This window comes from Arvicanthis niloticus, chromosome 3 (genome assembly GCF_011762505.2).
Source record: "Arvicanthis niloticus isolate mArvNil1 chromosome 3, mArvNil1.pat.X, whole genome shotgun sequence".
Lineage (NCBI taxonomy): Eukaryota > Metazoa > Chordata > Mammalia > Rodentia > Muridae > Arvicanthis > Arvicanthis niloticus.
Window position 1 is genome coordinate 84,806,529 of NC_047660.1, and position 14,333 is coordinate 84,820,861.

General features: G+C 46.4%; 2 protein-coding genes across 2 annotated transcripts; one reads left to right on the plus strand and one right to left on the minus strand.

Moving 5' to 3' along the window:
* Positions 1 to 472: 472 nt before the first annotated feature.
* On the minus strand, positions 473 to 12,524 carry C3H10orf53 (chromosome 3 C10orf53 homolog). Its single transcript, XM_034498234.2, has 3 exons — positions 12,379 to 12,524; positions 2,122 to 2,241; positions 473 to 1,062 (listed from the first exon to the last, which is right to left on the minus strand). Exons 1-3 carry the CDS (start codon positions 12,473 to 12,475, stop codon positions 998 to 1,000), a joined length of 282 nt encoding a protein of 93 aa, XP_034354125.1. The 5' UTR covers positions 12,476 to 12,524; the 3' UTR covers positions 473 to 997.
* Positions 12,525 to 13,432: 908 nt separating this feature from the next.
* LOC117705522 (thioredoxin domain-containing protein 17) lies at positions 13,433 to 13,990 on the plus strand. Its single transcript, XM_034498233.2, has one exon. It carries the CDS (start codon positions 13,476 to 13,478, stop codon positions 13,845 to 13,847), a length of 372 nt encoding a protein of 123 aa, XP_034354124.1. The 5' UTR covers positions 13,433 to 13,475; the 3' UTR covers positions 13,848 to 13,990.
* The last annotated feature ends 343 nt before the right edge of the window (positions 13,991 to 14,333 follow it).

Consider the following 14,333-nt stretch of genomic DNA (forward strand, 5'->3'; position numbering starts at 1 on the left):
AAAAGGTGAGTGGTCTTTTTCAAACAGCCTCATGTCTGACATCATACAGTGGCTTCTGTTTCTCTACTGTCCTTGCCTTTATCATTAAGAATATATATATATATATATATATATATATATATATATATATATATAATGTGTGTATACAGATATACTCTTACATATTATATAATATATTACATATTAAATATATTTTATGTAAAATATATAAATACATAAATTAATATATATTTTTATACACACAGAGCATAGGACTTGGAAAGCAAACACATGTCATTTCACAACTGATTCTTCTTTTACCTTGCCTGTCACTAGAGCCCTCTTCTCTGAGGTTTATTCTCCACCAGAGAGCCTGAGAGCCACTCCAGTCTGCCCCAGACTGTCTTCTGCCTCCTTTAGAGCATCCTGCTGAACTGGCTAACACAAAAAGAAGGCAGATGCTTTTCTTGTTTGCAACAGGGACAAGTAAAGATTTGATTTCTCATAATTTTATACTAGCAATTAAAAATGTATCCCAGTAAAAGCAAGAAACAAACCCATGCAGACTGTCAGGTTTCTGAATTCTACGTGAGCGTTGGTTTGGTCCAGACTTTCAGAGCCCTCCTTGTCACCCCCTACTCAGAAGCTCTTTAATTTCGCCTGCTCCTGACTCTCGGCGGGCTTCAGAATGGAATGTCTAATGCTTCTGGCAGTGGTGTTTTATTAGGGGATGGTGCTTTGTTATTAGATTGCATTTTCTTATTTCCTTCAGTTCTAGTGCACCTGATATTGGAGGGCTCTCCCTATGGGCTGAGATTGAGAGAGGGTGCCAGGGAGGAGTTTTTATTATTTTCGTGGGTGCCTATGCAGCCAGATGAGAATCTCAAACTGGACAGACTAGTGGACAGGCGGCACTGCTATGTGCTAACTGGTAGAGCCCACCATCCATGTGCCTACTAAGCCCCTTTTGCTGTAGACTGGAGGACATAGCTGGTGTTCTTCTGTCTGCTCCACAAGATCAGAAGGCATTTAGCACAGCAATCCTGGCCTCTTCACAGAGCGGGTCTAGTTTGCCATCACCCCCTAGAAAAATAGAAAACACTTTTTGGCCAGCTTTATGTAAAAAATGATGTAACATTAAATATGCCTTGCGTTTTTACCAGCAGTATATTTTCAAAGGCTATGGGCATGTAAATTGGTAAGCAGCCTCTAGCAGTTCTGATGGAGGGCTGAAGCTCTTGCTCTTAGGCACAGGGAGGCAGACGTGGTGCCAGTCTATGGGGCCAGAAATGCCCCAGGGCAGAGAAATGTGCAGACTATAGCTGATTGTGTCATATCCTGTGGGTATACTGAGTCTAATGTCTCAGAAATCTAGATAAAGTAAACAAAAATCACGTTGAAGGAAAATAATAATAAGACATACATTACTAATGTGAAGAAAAAAAAAAAAAAAAACTAAACACAAAACCTCATCTTCTTCCAGTTGTATTTGAAGGCTGGGCTCAGCTTTGTTTTCTTTCCTCTTCTGTCTACAGTGTTAGGGGGAGAACTTGGGCGGCATAACATTGCACTCTGTGTGAGTGCTGTTTGTGTGACGTGTGTGTGTGTGTGTGTGTGGTGTTTGTATCTGGTGTGTGTGTTTGGTGTGTGTATATGTGTATTTGTGTGTTTCTCTCTGTGTGTGGGGTGTATGTCAGTGTGTGTATATGTGGTGTATGTGTGTCAGGGTATATGTGTGTTTGTGTGAATGTGTGTGATGTGTCAGTGTGTGTGCATGTCAGGATGTGTGTGTAGTGTGTATGAGTATGTATATGTTGTGTACGAGTGTGTACATGGTATGTGTGAGTGTGTGTTATGTGTGATTGTGTGTTTGTGTGTATATGGTGTGTGTGAGTGTGTTTGTGTGTCTATGGTGTGTGTGAATGTGTGGTATGTGTGTGAGTGTGTGCTCATACAAGTGCATACCTGCCAGCACACGTGCTGTCTTTCATGTGCCGCAGGGACCAGGGCTCTTGAAGTAAGTTTGAAATGCAGAAAGAACCCCAGTTTGATTCTAGGCATGGCTCCCTGACCATTTCCACTAGAAATGGAGGGGCTGCTCAGAAAAGGCTGAGGGCTGGGCAGAGGCCTCCACAGCCTTACCAAACTCCAGGTCTTCGATATCACACTGAAAGACTGTCTCTTCATTTACCACAAGCTCTACCAGATTCCAGTCTTCTATCTGCTCCAGGATGATCTGATGCCCGTCTTTGGCCAACACAGCTGGAAAATAAAGAGGGGCATGGCTGACATGTAGATAAGATTCCACATTAGCCTATGTCCATGTCCTCACGGATGACAGCAGCTCGTCTCCTCTCTGGTTGTTCTCGGTCATAAACTAATCACCTGGTAGGCACTTAGCTGGTCCCTGGCCTTTGTGTGTCCTTATACTCTCAGGAAAACAAAGACAGACATCCAAGTTACACCAGCCTTGCTTGTGAACTTCCTTAGACCTGGAGGAACTGTTAGGAAATATTCCATCTCTCGGAAGTGGCCTCTGAGTGTCCCACAGCTCAGCATCATGGAGACAATGCTCAGTATTGGAGGGGACCCAGGATCCAGCCACTTCTTTTCTCACTGATGGAAATATAATTTGGTTGTCTTTCCAGAGAGCAATTTATAGCAGAGGCAAAACCCTTCAAAAACATGTTTCAAGAACATTCTACTTAAAAGAAATTTTGTAAGGAAAAAAAATACAGGCAGATTTTTGCAACAAGATGTTCTTTCTATAATACCAAAACAAGTCTGATAATAAAAGGTTGACGGAGTGAACAGTGCTATGTGTACATAATGAGAGTTTAGTTTGGAAATTTAAAGCTATAGGCTGGTGAGATGGCTCATTGGGTAAGGGAGACTCACAGCCTGAATTCAATCCCAGAAACAGAGAACCAACTCTTGGAGTTGTCCACTCGTGTTCACAAGTGTCTCATGATGTACATAGGTGTGCCCATGCACATGTGTGCACATAAACACAATAGGTAAATACATATGGAAAAAATAGGAACTTAGCTAGCTTGGTGGTAGTCTCTCAGGACCTTTGAGGAATAGGAAGCAGTCCGGTCTGGTAGAGGATGGATAGCAAGAGAGTTGGGACTGTTTTGCCCTTGACCTCAAAGAGTCGGCAAAGGTGCTTAAGTGAAGAACTGTGAGTTAGCCCGGGGGTGGTGTCGAGTGCCTTTAATCCCAGCACTTGGGAGGCAGAGGCAGGTGGATCTCTTGAGTTTGAGGCCAGCCTGGTCTACAGAGTGAGTTCCAAGACAGCCAGGGCTACACAGAGAAACCCTGTCTGAAAAACCAAAATAAGAAAAAAGGAACTTTTAAAAATAGTGATACTTATGATAAGAACAAAAATCAGAATATAAATACATATAATATATTAAGAACATATACTCAATATTAATTAAGCTATGCATGTAAGAAAGAAGATGCCTGTGTGGTGGCACACTTATAATCCCAGCTATAAGGGAGACTGAGGCAGAGGATATTGAGTTAGAGGCCAGCCTGGGCTACAAAATGAGAGCCCGTCTTAAAATTCAAGAAAAAGAGCAGGAAAGGGAGCTCCGTGGTTCTTCCTCTCTCCGAGGTGAGATTATATAAAACGTTTACTTATTCTCTCAGCATTTCCCACATTGTCTATAATAATCAGAAAACTTTTAAGAAGAAAACGGATTTATTAATCTCACCTTTGAGTCTGAGATTTACATCCAGTGGCCCCTTCCTACAAGCCAGCCGCAGGTAATTTGCTAAGACAATCTTTCTTTCCCCCTCCCCGAAGGACTGAACCTAGGTCTTAGGCCAGCTAGGCAAGTCTCCACTACAGCCCCGCCCACTCCATCTCGTCTGTGGTTAGCAAGCGTGGCGCCCTGACAGCTAGTCTCCCCAGCCATTTTCCCTGGTTCCCCTGATGCTCTCTTGACCCCATCCATCCTAGAGCTAGGCCGTTCACCTGTAGCTTCCGACCTGCTCGCTGAGCATTTGGGTTAGAAGGAACAAGGAGTCAGATGGGGACGTGTTTTTTTTAAAGTCTTAGCATTCCAATCAGTTTTCGGAGGGGGAGAGCAGACATTTCTGTGGACTAATTACGTTTAATTACAGAGACAATCGCTGTTTCAGAATGTTGTTGTGTCCACTCCCTCATCCTTCAATCAGTTCAAGAACATCCGGCCCCAGCTGTGAGCCTTTTAATTGCATAATTTGGATTTCACTTCTGGAAAGAAACTTGAGAAAGACTCGGTGAGGGCCTCCATTAACACAATCACGCTCCGCAGGCACCCAGGGCTGGCCCTAATTGACCTACCTCAGCTAATGCCTCTCTCCAAAGGACGCCTGCATCGTTTCTTTGGCGTGTTTGTGCTATTGTATCCTGTTTTAGTGTCTTGATCTTAAACATCTTTGAGGAGGGCACTCAGTGGCTTGTTTAACTGGAAGTGGTCCAGCTGATTTGGAAGGACAGTGCATCAACTAGGGAGAAGTGATTAGTCCATGGGTAGGGAGTTCTGGTCTCACCTTCCCCTGCCCATTGCACCGCTCTCCACAACAGGAAGTAGCCACATGTGGGAAGGACTACATGCACTGTGGCTTCTAGGACCTAGACTTTGCCTGGTCTGTAGACCCTCCTGGGGAGTGGAATGGAATTTGAAAGAGATGGCACCTAGTCTAGCTGTCTCTGTGCTCCAGACTCCTAAAGTTAGCTTTCTAAGGCCTAAGGGGCTCTGAGAGAAGAAGAGACAAGGACTAGGCAGATGGTCCAGCCAGAGACATCAGGAGGCAAGCACTTCCCAGCTGCCAAAGACTTGTCCCTGAAAGGCTGGTCTGATGGAAAGCCAGGTTTTGCCTGGCTTTGGAGTATTTTATAGAGACAGTGTTACTCTTCCGGGACAAGGTGTAACTGAAAATGGATTTGGTCCACAAAACAAGCCACCCCATGGGTTTGAGGGGTGAATGGTGAGGGTTCCCATGAGCAACTGAAGCAGACAAAAAGGGATCATCTCTCCCTGGAGGGGTTGCCAGACACAGGCACCTGAGTTCTTTAAGGACAGGTCTCTTGACCTTCCTGCAGGAACCGGAGGTCAACACAGGCTCCCCAAAGCAGCAAACTCAGAATGGTGCTAAGTCCACCACCTTCCCTTGTGGCTATCAGCTACCTGTCTGATTTGTACAACTACCTCAGAGTCTGTCACTCTATCAGTCTCAGGACTTCAATCCCTTCCTGTCAGAGAGAAGGCTGTAAGCTTCCTGTGAGCTCCACTGTAGCATGACTGGTGCAGGCTTAAGGGATGAGAGAAACGACCTCCCCGGAATTCCTGCAGCTCACCCAAATGCCACTTCTCGGCATGGAGGGGGGACATGATTTCCTGGGCTGCTACTGGGTTGTCTATTCAAAGAAAGGTCAGATAAATATGTTCCCCAAAACAAAGTCTATGCACAGGCAGTGGCTTAAACTCCAGCATAAATCAGCCAGAAGCGCTAAGCCACCCGCAGAACACCCACCTCTTTGAAGTGGCACCTCATTCCTCACCGGGAATCCGGATAAAGTGCAGGGACAGGGGAGAGGCTCTGTCCTCCCCGAGCTGGCAGAGTTGTGCACCATCTGTGGATGATGTCAGTGTTGCTGGTACACTGATGGATCGCTTTCCTTCCTTCACTCAGAGCAGACATGATGCCAGTGACCATTAATGAGCACAGCTAATGCTTCGCCGGGGAAGGGAGGATGGCACTTGGGTGCCTCAACTAAATAAAGATGGATTCCATGTTTAATGGTCAGTTCCAGTGCCTTTTAATTCCTTTGAGGGTGTTGTTTGGCAGGCTCAAGTACAGTAGATGAGGAGAAACCACTGCCAGGGCAATTACTTAGGGCTCTTTTAAGCACTGGTTTAGTAGAGACTTTTTTTTTTCTGAGCCATTATAATTCGTGAATAATAAAGAACAAGAGTGTTCAGATTGCTTAGGGCATGGCACGTTCAGAAAAGATCAGGCATCCCTCCAAAGACAGCGGGGCTTCGGGAAACGATAAAGAGCTATGATTTTTAAAAGTCATACGCAGAATTCAGAAGCAGAGCCTACAGAGGAGGGCCTGCAAGTAGGTCTGCTCAATCTGGTGCTAACACTAGGTCTAAAGTGGGAGAGTGGGGGCGGGTCGGGGGAGTAAATGTTCCCTGCTTTGTTGCTATTAACACCTTGGCCCTTGTCACCAGGTCCTCTGTAAATGTTGGCAGCTGTTATTAGATGCGCTATCAAGCACGGCTGTACACAGCTTACTTCACAAATCAGCCACCCGCAGATACCTTACAAACCTCGACAGCCATCACAATGCACCCCAGGACTTCCTCGAAATACCATTGCCTCCCCAAGAGGGACCAGCAGGCTGCACCTGTGGCCTCAGCGCAGCTTCGGGCTCCACTGAGCCCTGTCCCTATGGATGACTTGCCTCTCTGAAGCCAGAGAACTATGGGTTCAGTAGTTCACCAAACCTCTCTGATCCTCTCTGATCCATGTCTGCTTTCTTAGCTCCCTCTCCGTCATCCTTCCTTCTCACCACTTTTTCTTACCTTTTGGGGGGTGGTGGCAGAATCTTGTTGAGTAGCCTAGGATGGCCTTGAACTCAGGATCCTTCTGCCTGAGCCTCCTGAATACTGGGATCACAGGTATTGCCACGCTGACTGATTTTCTTCCTTTTCTTTTGTCTTCCCTCGTTCAGAGCCCCATATAGCCCAAGATGACTTGAACTCCTAATCCTCCATCCTCTGCTCTCCAAGGGCCAGGAGTAGAGATGGACACTGGGTATTTGTTTCTCTGTCTTTATTTAAGACAGTGCCCCCCTCATAACTAAAAGTACAGCTAAAAGATCTCCAGATTACAAAAGTAAAGCAGACTTGTAAAAATCTTAGACATTACAGAAAAGAACAACATTTTAAAAACCAGCCTGACTCTATCTCATGTCCCTCTTCCATCATCTGCAGAGAGAGATCATGGTGTGCAGGGGACACAGAAGGGGCTCTACACCTGCCTAGTGCTGTGCTCACCCACCCAGGCCTCCACCTCCCCTGTCAGGTGCCAGATGTGCTGCAGGGTCTGGAGCCATTACAGTTTCTGATTGCTTCCATTTTTTTTTCTATACTAAGAAAGTTGCAGAAAACAGAAAACATTGCTAGTGTGCCACCTGTGTTACCTGCAAGGGTGAGTGAGGGCCTGCAGTAAAAAAGGCACCTGGAAATGAAACATTTGGTTTCTGTTGTGTGGGTTACATTTTATAGACACTCCCAGGTTGCCCTCCAAGCTCACTGTCCCATTTGTCTTTCAACTGGAACCATATGAGACTATTCATTCCCTAATCCTTCCACGACCCACAACCGTAAGTGCATCTTGCTCTGGAGGTAGCTGGAGCTCAATAGTTTGGGAGCTGTTTCTTCTGAAATCCTGTTTAACATGCCTTCTGATACTTAGACATTTTGTCACTTCTATACTACCCAGTTCTGGCCCCTAGTACTCACTCTGTCCTCAGGCAACACCTCTGCCCACTGCCTGGTCCTGTCTCTGGCTCCAGTCTCCTTCCAGCTTGTGGCTCTATATTTCTCATGAGTAGCTATCTCCTCAAATTTGATACATTTTTTCCTGGAATGTTTAGAAGGTAACCCCACTCTCAAGGTCATCTAAGCAGTGAGCCAGGACGAGGGTCGAGGAGACACTTCAATAGGGATCCCAGTAAGCTGAGCAGGGGGCTCTGGGAAGCACCCCTGTGAGTCATTGCCCGGGCAAGACTGGCCTTCCCTGTGATGCAGCTGCCCTTCAGTCACCCCCGCTTCTGTAACTGGGCAATTCCAATAAGCTCACTGGCTTGCCAAGTTAGACGTGCGTGGAATTGTTTCTTCAGTCTGTTGTTAGTGCCCTATCATTCATTCTATTCATCATCCCAGATGAATAGAAATGTGGTCACATCTCTCCAGAAAACATCTTGCAACACTTTCCATATACCAGACATAGTCCTAGGAACTGGGACCCAGCAGGGAACAGGACAGATAGGAATCCCTGAGGAGTATGTCCGAGTAGATCAGTGCTGTGGCAGGTATCTATAAACACTAAGAGGGAGGGGGATAGAGGAGGAAGGAGGCAGAGCTACCGAGATGGATCAGTGGGTAAAGACATTGGCTGTCAAGCTTGCCAGTCTTGGTTTGATACCCAGTACCCCACATGGTGGAAGGACAAAACCAACTCCTGTGATTCATCCCTTGAACTTCACATGAGTGTCAGTCAGTGTGCAAGGCATGCAACACACACACACACACACACACACACACACACACACACACGACTTCAGAAGGTCTTGTCCATGAGGGTGACTTTCCGGGCTGATGACTTGAAGGGTGAGGAAGGAAAGGGGAGATCATTTGGAAAAAGCATCCTAGGTGCAGCTTCTCCTGAGCACCAGGCTCCTGGGGTCCCTGGAGAGTTTCAAGGTCAGTGAGGGTGTGGGTGTGGGTTGGAGTGGATGTGTAAGGAGAGCAAGGGGATCAGGAAGAGCCCGGTGGCCTTGGAAGGTCTTTGGCATCTATCCCGAGTGAGCTGGGAGCCACAAGAGTTATCCAAGAATAAAGCCATATTCTGACCCTGCTCTGGTTCTGAGAACAGACTACAAGGAGACCGTGATGTTTACAGGGGGCTCAGGCTGGAAGCCATGACACAACACAGAGGATGATGATGATGGTGGTGGTGGGTGGTGGTGGTGGTGATGATGATGATGACGACGACAGAAATGGAGGAGGAGGAAGGTTGACAAGGCTAAGAAGAATTGAATTACTGACATGCTCCAAGGACAAAGACCCTGGGATAGACTGATAGGCTGAGTAGTAGGTGTAACAGAGGAGGAGGGGGAATGAAAATGGTTGCAAGGTTCTGGCTATAGTTGACAGCAAAAAGGGAGAAGCCGGGACCTGAGACTGGGAGAAGGGAGGCCTTGAATGTCATCAGAGTCCAGATCTCGTTTACAGTTAGACTCGCTCCCGCCTTCATTTCTTCTAAATCCTAGAACATGGTTCTCTCTCTCTCTCTCTCTCTCTCTCTCTCTCTCTCTCTCTCTCTCTCTCTCTGTTTTTTTCAAAACAGGGTTTCTCTGTGTAGCCCTGGCTGTCCTGGAACTCACTCTGTAGACCAGGCTGGCCTCAAACTCAGAAATCCGCCTGCCTCTGCCTCCCAAGTGCTGGGATTAAAGGCATGCGCCACCACTGCCCAGCTTGGTGTCTCTTAATAATTAAACTTCCTCCATTTCTTTTCTCTAATTTCTCCCTTCAGAATTGGACCTTAAGATACAAATCATGACATTTTCCTTTCTTTCTTTCTTTCTTTCTTTCTTTCTTTCTTTCTTTCTTTCTATATAGTTTTTCAAGACAGAGTTTTTCTGTGTAGCACTGGCAGTCCTAGAATTAACTCTGTAGACCAGGCTGGCCTCAAACTCAGAGATCCACCTGCCTCTGCCTCCCGAGTACTGAGATTAAAGGTGTGCACCACATCCCCCCAAGGCTAACTCACAGTGCTTCACTTAGGCACCTTTGCTGACTCTTTGAGGTCAAGGGCAAAACAGTTCCAACTCTCTTGCCATCCTCTACCAGACCGGACTGCTTCCCATTCCTCAAAGGTCCCTAGAGACTCACTCCTCCTTTCCCAATGACTGTCGGCGAAATAAGTCCTCGCACTATGTGGCATGGTGCTCACTAGTCTCTCTGCATTTCTCAACAGATTCACCCCAGTGAGGCGCCCACATTCTCCTTTATCAACGAGGAAAGGGAGGCTCATAAAGGAGGCCGTGTCAGAACTAGGTTACCTCATCTTCAGAGCCCCTCAGCCTCTGCTAAAGCCATTTTCCTGGCCAAATGCAGGCCTATAAGCCTATATTATGCATATTAAATATCAAATGCACAGGGGTGAAAAGTTGATTAGAGTGCAAGGGGTCTAGGGGTGGGAGGCTGGAGTTACTACTTATGAGGTAGCTCTATTGTTTAGGATGTTGGAAAACTCTGGGAAGAGACAAATGATTTTTCTGTGATACTGTGATCTTTAGTTAATGTTGTAATGAGACACCATTACGGGCTGAATTATACCTTCCTTAGTTTGTGTGTTAAGTCCTAACTCCAGCTTTTAGGTTATAACTGTAGTTAAATGAAGCCACAGGGCACCCCTGGTTTGAAAGGATTAGAGTTCCTTATTCTTTTACATTTTCCAGGTGTGAGACTGCCAGTTGCTACCTATCACAAGAAGAGGCGTCTCTTGTGAGAGTTGAGAGCTCCAGTGATCTGTGGGTATATGAATAAGTCTTTGGAAGTTGGCTTAATACTCTGTCCACTTGGCAGAAAAATGGGGGTAGGTTTGTCTTTAGAGTTTATAACCTGACTACCCAGCAATGCCATGGTTCCAGTGATACTGGGGACGGGTTCCGACTTATAGAGCATCCCTTAAATCCAATCAGAAGGTCTTTAATAGTTCCCACAATTCAGGTACCATTACTGCACCAGTGGGCGTGTCCTGCCAGGCCAGTCGTTTGTAGTTCAGGGTTTACAGCAGGGGAAAGTTGGCCAGTAAGGCTCAGCCCTAAATGGGACATGAATATTACACTCTCTCTTGCCATGTCTCAGGGATGGCTCTGGAACAGAGGGGCAGAGAGACTGTAAGCAGAGGGGGCAGGTGACTAAAGTAAAACTTTAGTGTAAAGATACAACAGGACAGTCACACATGTGAACTCACAGCAGTTATGATGGCTCATGTCAGACAAATAGCCCATTATGCCAAGGAGGGGATGGGCATGAAGTCTCACCCTTACCCTTGATGTTATTAGCAATTAATAGCTGCTGGGGCAGGAAGAGCCAGTTTTCTCTAAGGGCATGTCTCCTGGAAGGTTTGCCATGCCCCAAGAGATAGATTCACACTCAAGAGTATTTGGGCAGCACAAAGTTGACTGGCTGGGATTTTTTTTTTAAAAAGCAGGCATGAGAGTGAGTAAATTAGAAGCTGGGGGAGGGGCTGGAGGGAGTGAATCTGCTCAAAATACATTGTATAAAAAATGTCAGTGCTAAGTAGTAAGAATAGTATTTAAAAAATGTAAGAAGATCCGAGTCTCCCTGAGGTATCAGTTTGTTTGCTACTGTATCTATCTTCTCAGTTCCCCAGGGCAAGAGAGCAAACTAGGAAGAGAGCTATACCAGAAATCACCCTACCTAGCCAGGGCCTCCAGCCTCCAGCATGAAAGGAAATATGATTTCTATTGTCCATGGCATATAGCTTCTAGCATTTGACTCTGGCAGCTGAAACAAACAAATATAAACGCTGTCTTAGGGTTTCTAGTGCTGTGATAAGACAGCAGGATCTAAGAGAACCTTGGGGAGGAAAGGGTGTTTTTCAGCTTACAGCTCCACACCACTGTCCGTCACTGAAGGAAGTCAGGGCGGGAACTTAAGGCAGGGACTCAGCGTCAGGACCTGAAGCAGAGGCTACGAAGGGATGCTGCTTACTGCACTGGCTTGCTCCTCGTGGCTTGTTCAGCCTGAGATCTTATAGAACCCAGGGTCACCAGACCGTGAGTGGCACCACTCAAAATGGGCTGGGTCCTCCCCACATCAATAACTGGTTAAGAAAATGTACTACAGACTTGCCTACAATCCAATCTTGTAGAGGCAGACTCTCAAGTGAGAGTCTCTCTTCCCAAACAACTCTAGCTTATGTCAAGCTGACATAATTACAAGCACAGACACTATGGGATTTGCCACAGAAACCTCTCAACACCCATTTTCTTAGAGAGAGTGATGTTTTGTAACAGTGAAAAGTTTACCCACTTTTCAGGTGTGAACTTCAAATACCACCTCCTCCAGAAAGTCATCCCTGATTGCTGAACTCAAACGGATTTTTGTGTCCTCTGGACTTTTAGAGTATTTGGCTCTAGCCTGTTAGGCTTTAAGCATGACTCTCGGTAGTCAACACATCCTGTTCAACAGTTCAACCCCTGCCTGAGTTTATGCACACGTTTAACACAGGGCTAGCTGCATAAACGAACAAGCAAGGGGTAGTTCTCAGGCCTGTCATTCTGCAGCCACTTGAATTACAAAGGTCACTTGTTATTCCTCATCCTAAACTTCCCCAATCTTAATGTGGGATTAACTACTTTCTCCTAAAATCTGTGTATTGCCCACGGATTATGTTCATTTTTAGCGTTTGTATCTAAGTCGGGAGAGTCAGAGGGAGGTGCTAAGTCATCCTGGGAAGGCTTCCTGGGGAAGGTGGCACTTGACTGGGGTCTGAGGAGGGAAGGTCTAGGTAGGGGACTCAAGCTGCATCTGGGAGGTTAAGGCTCAAAAACAGGCACTCAGTGGGGTGGCCCACCTTGCAGACCCTGAAGTCGGAAGGTGCGGTGCTCCACGGACAGGCCCACTGCGCTGTAGGGTCCATAGCGTAAGGTCACTACTGCTTTCTCTGGCATGGTGCTGTATCCTGGCTGGGAGAGGCTGTCAAGGACAACACCTGCTGCTAGGCAACCGCCCCTCCAGCCTTCAGAGAGGTGGGCGGGGCCACTGCTGGGCGGGGCCACTGCTGGGCGGGGCCAAGGCTTTCCTGTCCCAAGTCCCCAGGCTTAGAACAGAGTTACTGGTATACAGCCTCTTAAACTAACTCAGTTTCCACCTGCTGTGGTAAGTGTTAGTGGTGACTGCGTGAGTGAGTAACTGACTCCCACCAGTTACGGAAAACGTGTGTCTTACTGCGCCGTCCAGAGTTGCCTAGTTTCATCGCTAACCATCCAGTTGCAACCTGCATTTTGTATTAACTCTGCTGAGGTCCAGAAGCCTTGCTAAGCCATGCAGAAAAGCAGGAAAGTACAGTGAATTGAAAACTACGTTTTCTCTCCTTATTGACCTGTTTTTGACTGATTTATTATACATACATACAAACAGACATACCTGTGTGTCTTCGTTCTGTTGAAGCCTCCCAAATGCTTGGCCACCTTAAATCACCCCCTCTGTCTCTCTCTGTCTCTCTCTGTCTGTCTCTGTCTCTCTCTATCTCTCTCTCCTTTCTCTCCCTTCTTCTCTTTCCCTGCCCCCTCTCTTTCTCATTCATTGCCACCATCCCCTGGCACAGACAACCCAGGGAGAACCTGGAGGCCCCATGGATGAGAAACCCCACTACAGGGAGGAAGCTGGATCCCTGGACACAGCCCCAGAGACCGGCTTTATTTTGGGAGAGGAAGAAGGAAGCATTTGTTCCTCAGTCCCTGAGATTCGTTTTTGTTTGTTTGTTTGTTTGTTTGTTTTTCACAGCAGTTAGCCAAGCCTAACAAGTTCCTTCTTGTGAGTGGAACACACGTTTATAAAAATTAACCTAGCTGGCATCTTTGTACTCTTTATGAAGAATGCAAAGATTAAAAACTCCTTCCTGGGGGACCCTAGGGCATCTCCTGTGAACGTCTCTGGACTGTTGTACTCATGGCCACCTTAGAGGAGGTGAGCGTGTTGGGCTTCGAGGAGTTCGACAAGGCAGTGAAGGAGCATGAGGGCAAGACCATTTTCGCCTACTTCAGCGGTTCTAAGGATACTGAAGGGAAGAGCTGGTGTCCGGACTGCGTGGAAGCTGAGCCAGTCATTCGAGAGGGGCTGAAGCATGTTACTGAAGACTGTGTGTTCATCTACTGCCAAGTAGGAGACAAACCTTACTGGAAAGACCCAAATAATGACTTCAGACAAAAACTGAAAATAACCGCAGTGCCTACACTACTTAAATATGGAACACCTCAAAAACTTGTGGAGTCTGAGTGCTGTCAAGCCAACCTTGTGGAGATGATCTTCTCTGAAGATTAAGATTTGATGACCTTGCTGGACTGTGGTGGCACATGCCTTTAGTCCCAGCATTCAGGAGGCAGAGGCAGCTGGACCTCTTTGAGATTTGAGGCCAGCCTGTTCTACAAATTGAGTTCCAAGACAGCCAGGGCTACACAGCAAAACCCCGTCTGGAAAAACCAAACCAAACCAAAAAAGTCTGATGACTGCAATTTTGTATTGATTGCCTGGTTCATTTAAAAGAAGTCACAAAAAAAAAAAAAAAAAAAAAAAAAAAAAAAAAAAAAACTCCTTCCTGTCAATTCTTCTCCCAACATATGCTACTGTTGTGTATATTACTTCTCCCCATGTGTACAGCCTGCTCTTCTGTGACACATGCTGGTTCATTCATATTGGTGAACAGAGGAAGGACGTCAGTAGAACTCTGAATCTCTCTAGTATACTGCTTCACACTGGCAGTGCAAGACCCAACTTTCTCCTTAAGAGGAAGCAAAGAGTTGATTCTGA

Bases quoted from the DNA above. Each gene is read 5' to 3' on its own strand.
- C3H10orf53 (XM_034498234.2), bottom strand. From the start codon at position 12,475: ATGCCAGAGAAAGCAGTAGTGACCTTACGCTATGGACCCTACAGCGCA. The intron at 2,242-12,378 runs GTGGGCCACCCC...TTTATTTTCCAG, and splicing joins CCGACTTCAGGGTCTGCAAG to CTGTGTTGGCCAAAGACGGG. The intron at 1,063-2,121 runs GTAAGGCTGTGG...CTATTTTTCTAG, and splicing joins TATCGAAGACCTGGAGTTTG to GGGGTGATGGCAAACTAGAC.
- LOC117705522 (XM_034498233.2), top strand. From the start codon at position 13,476: ATGGCCACCTTAGAGGAGGTGAGCGTGTTGGGCTTCGAGGAGTTCGAC.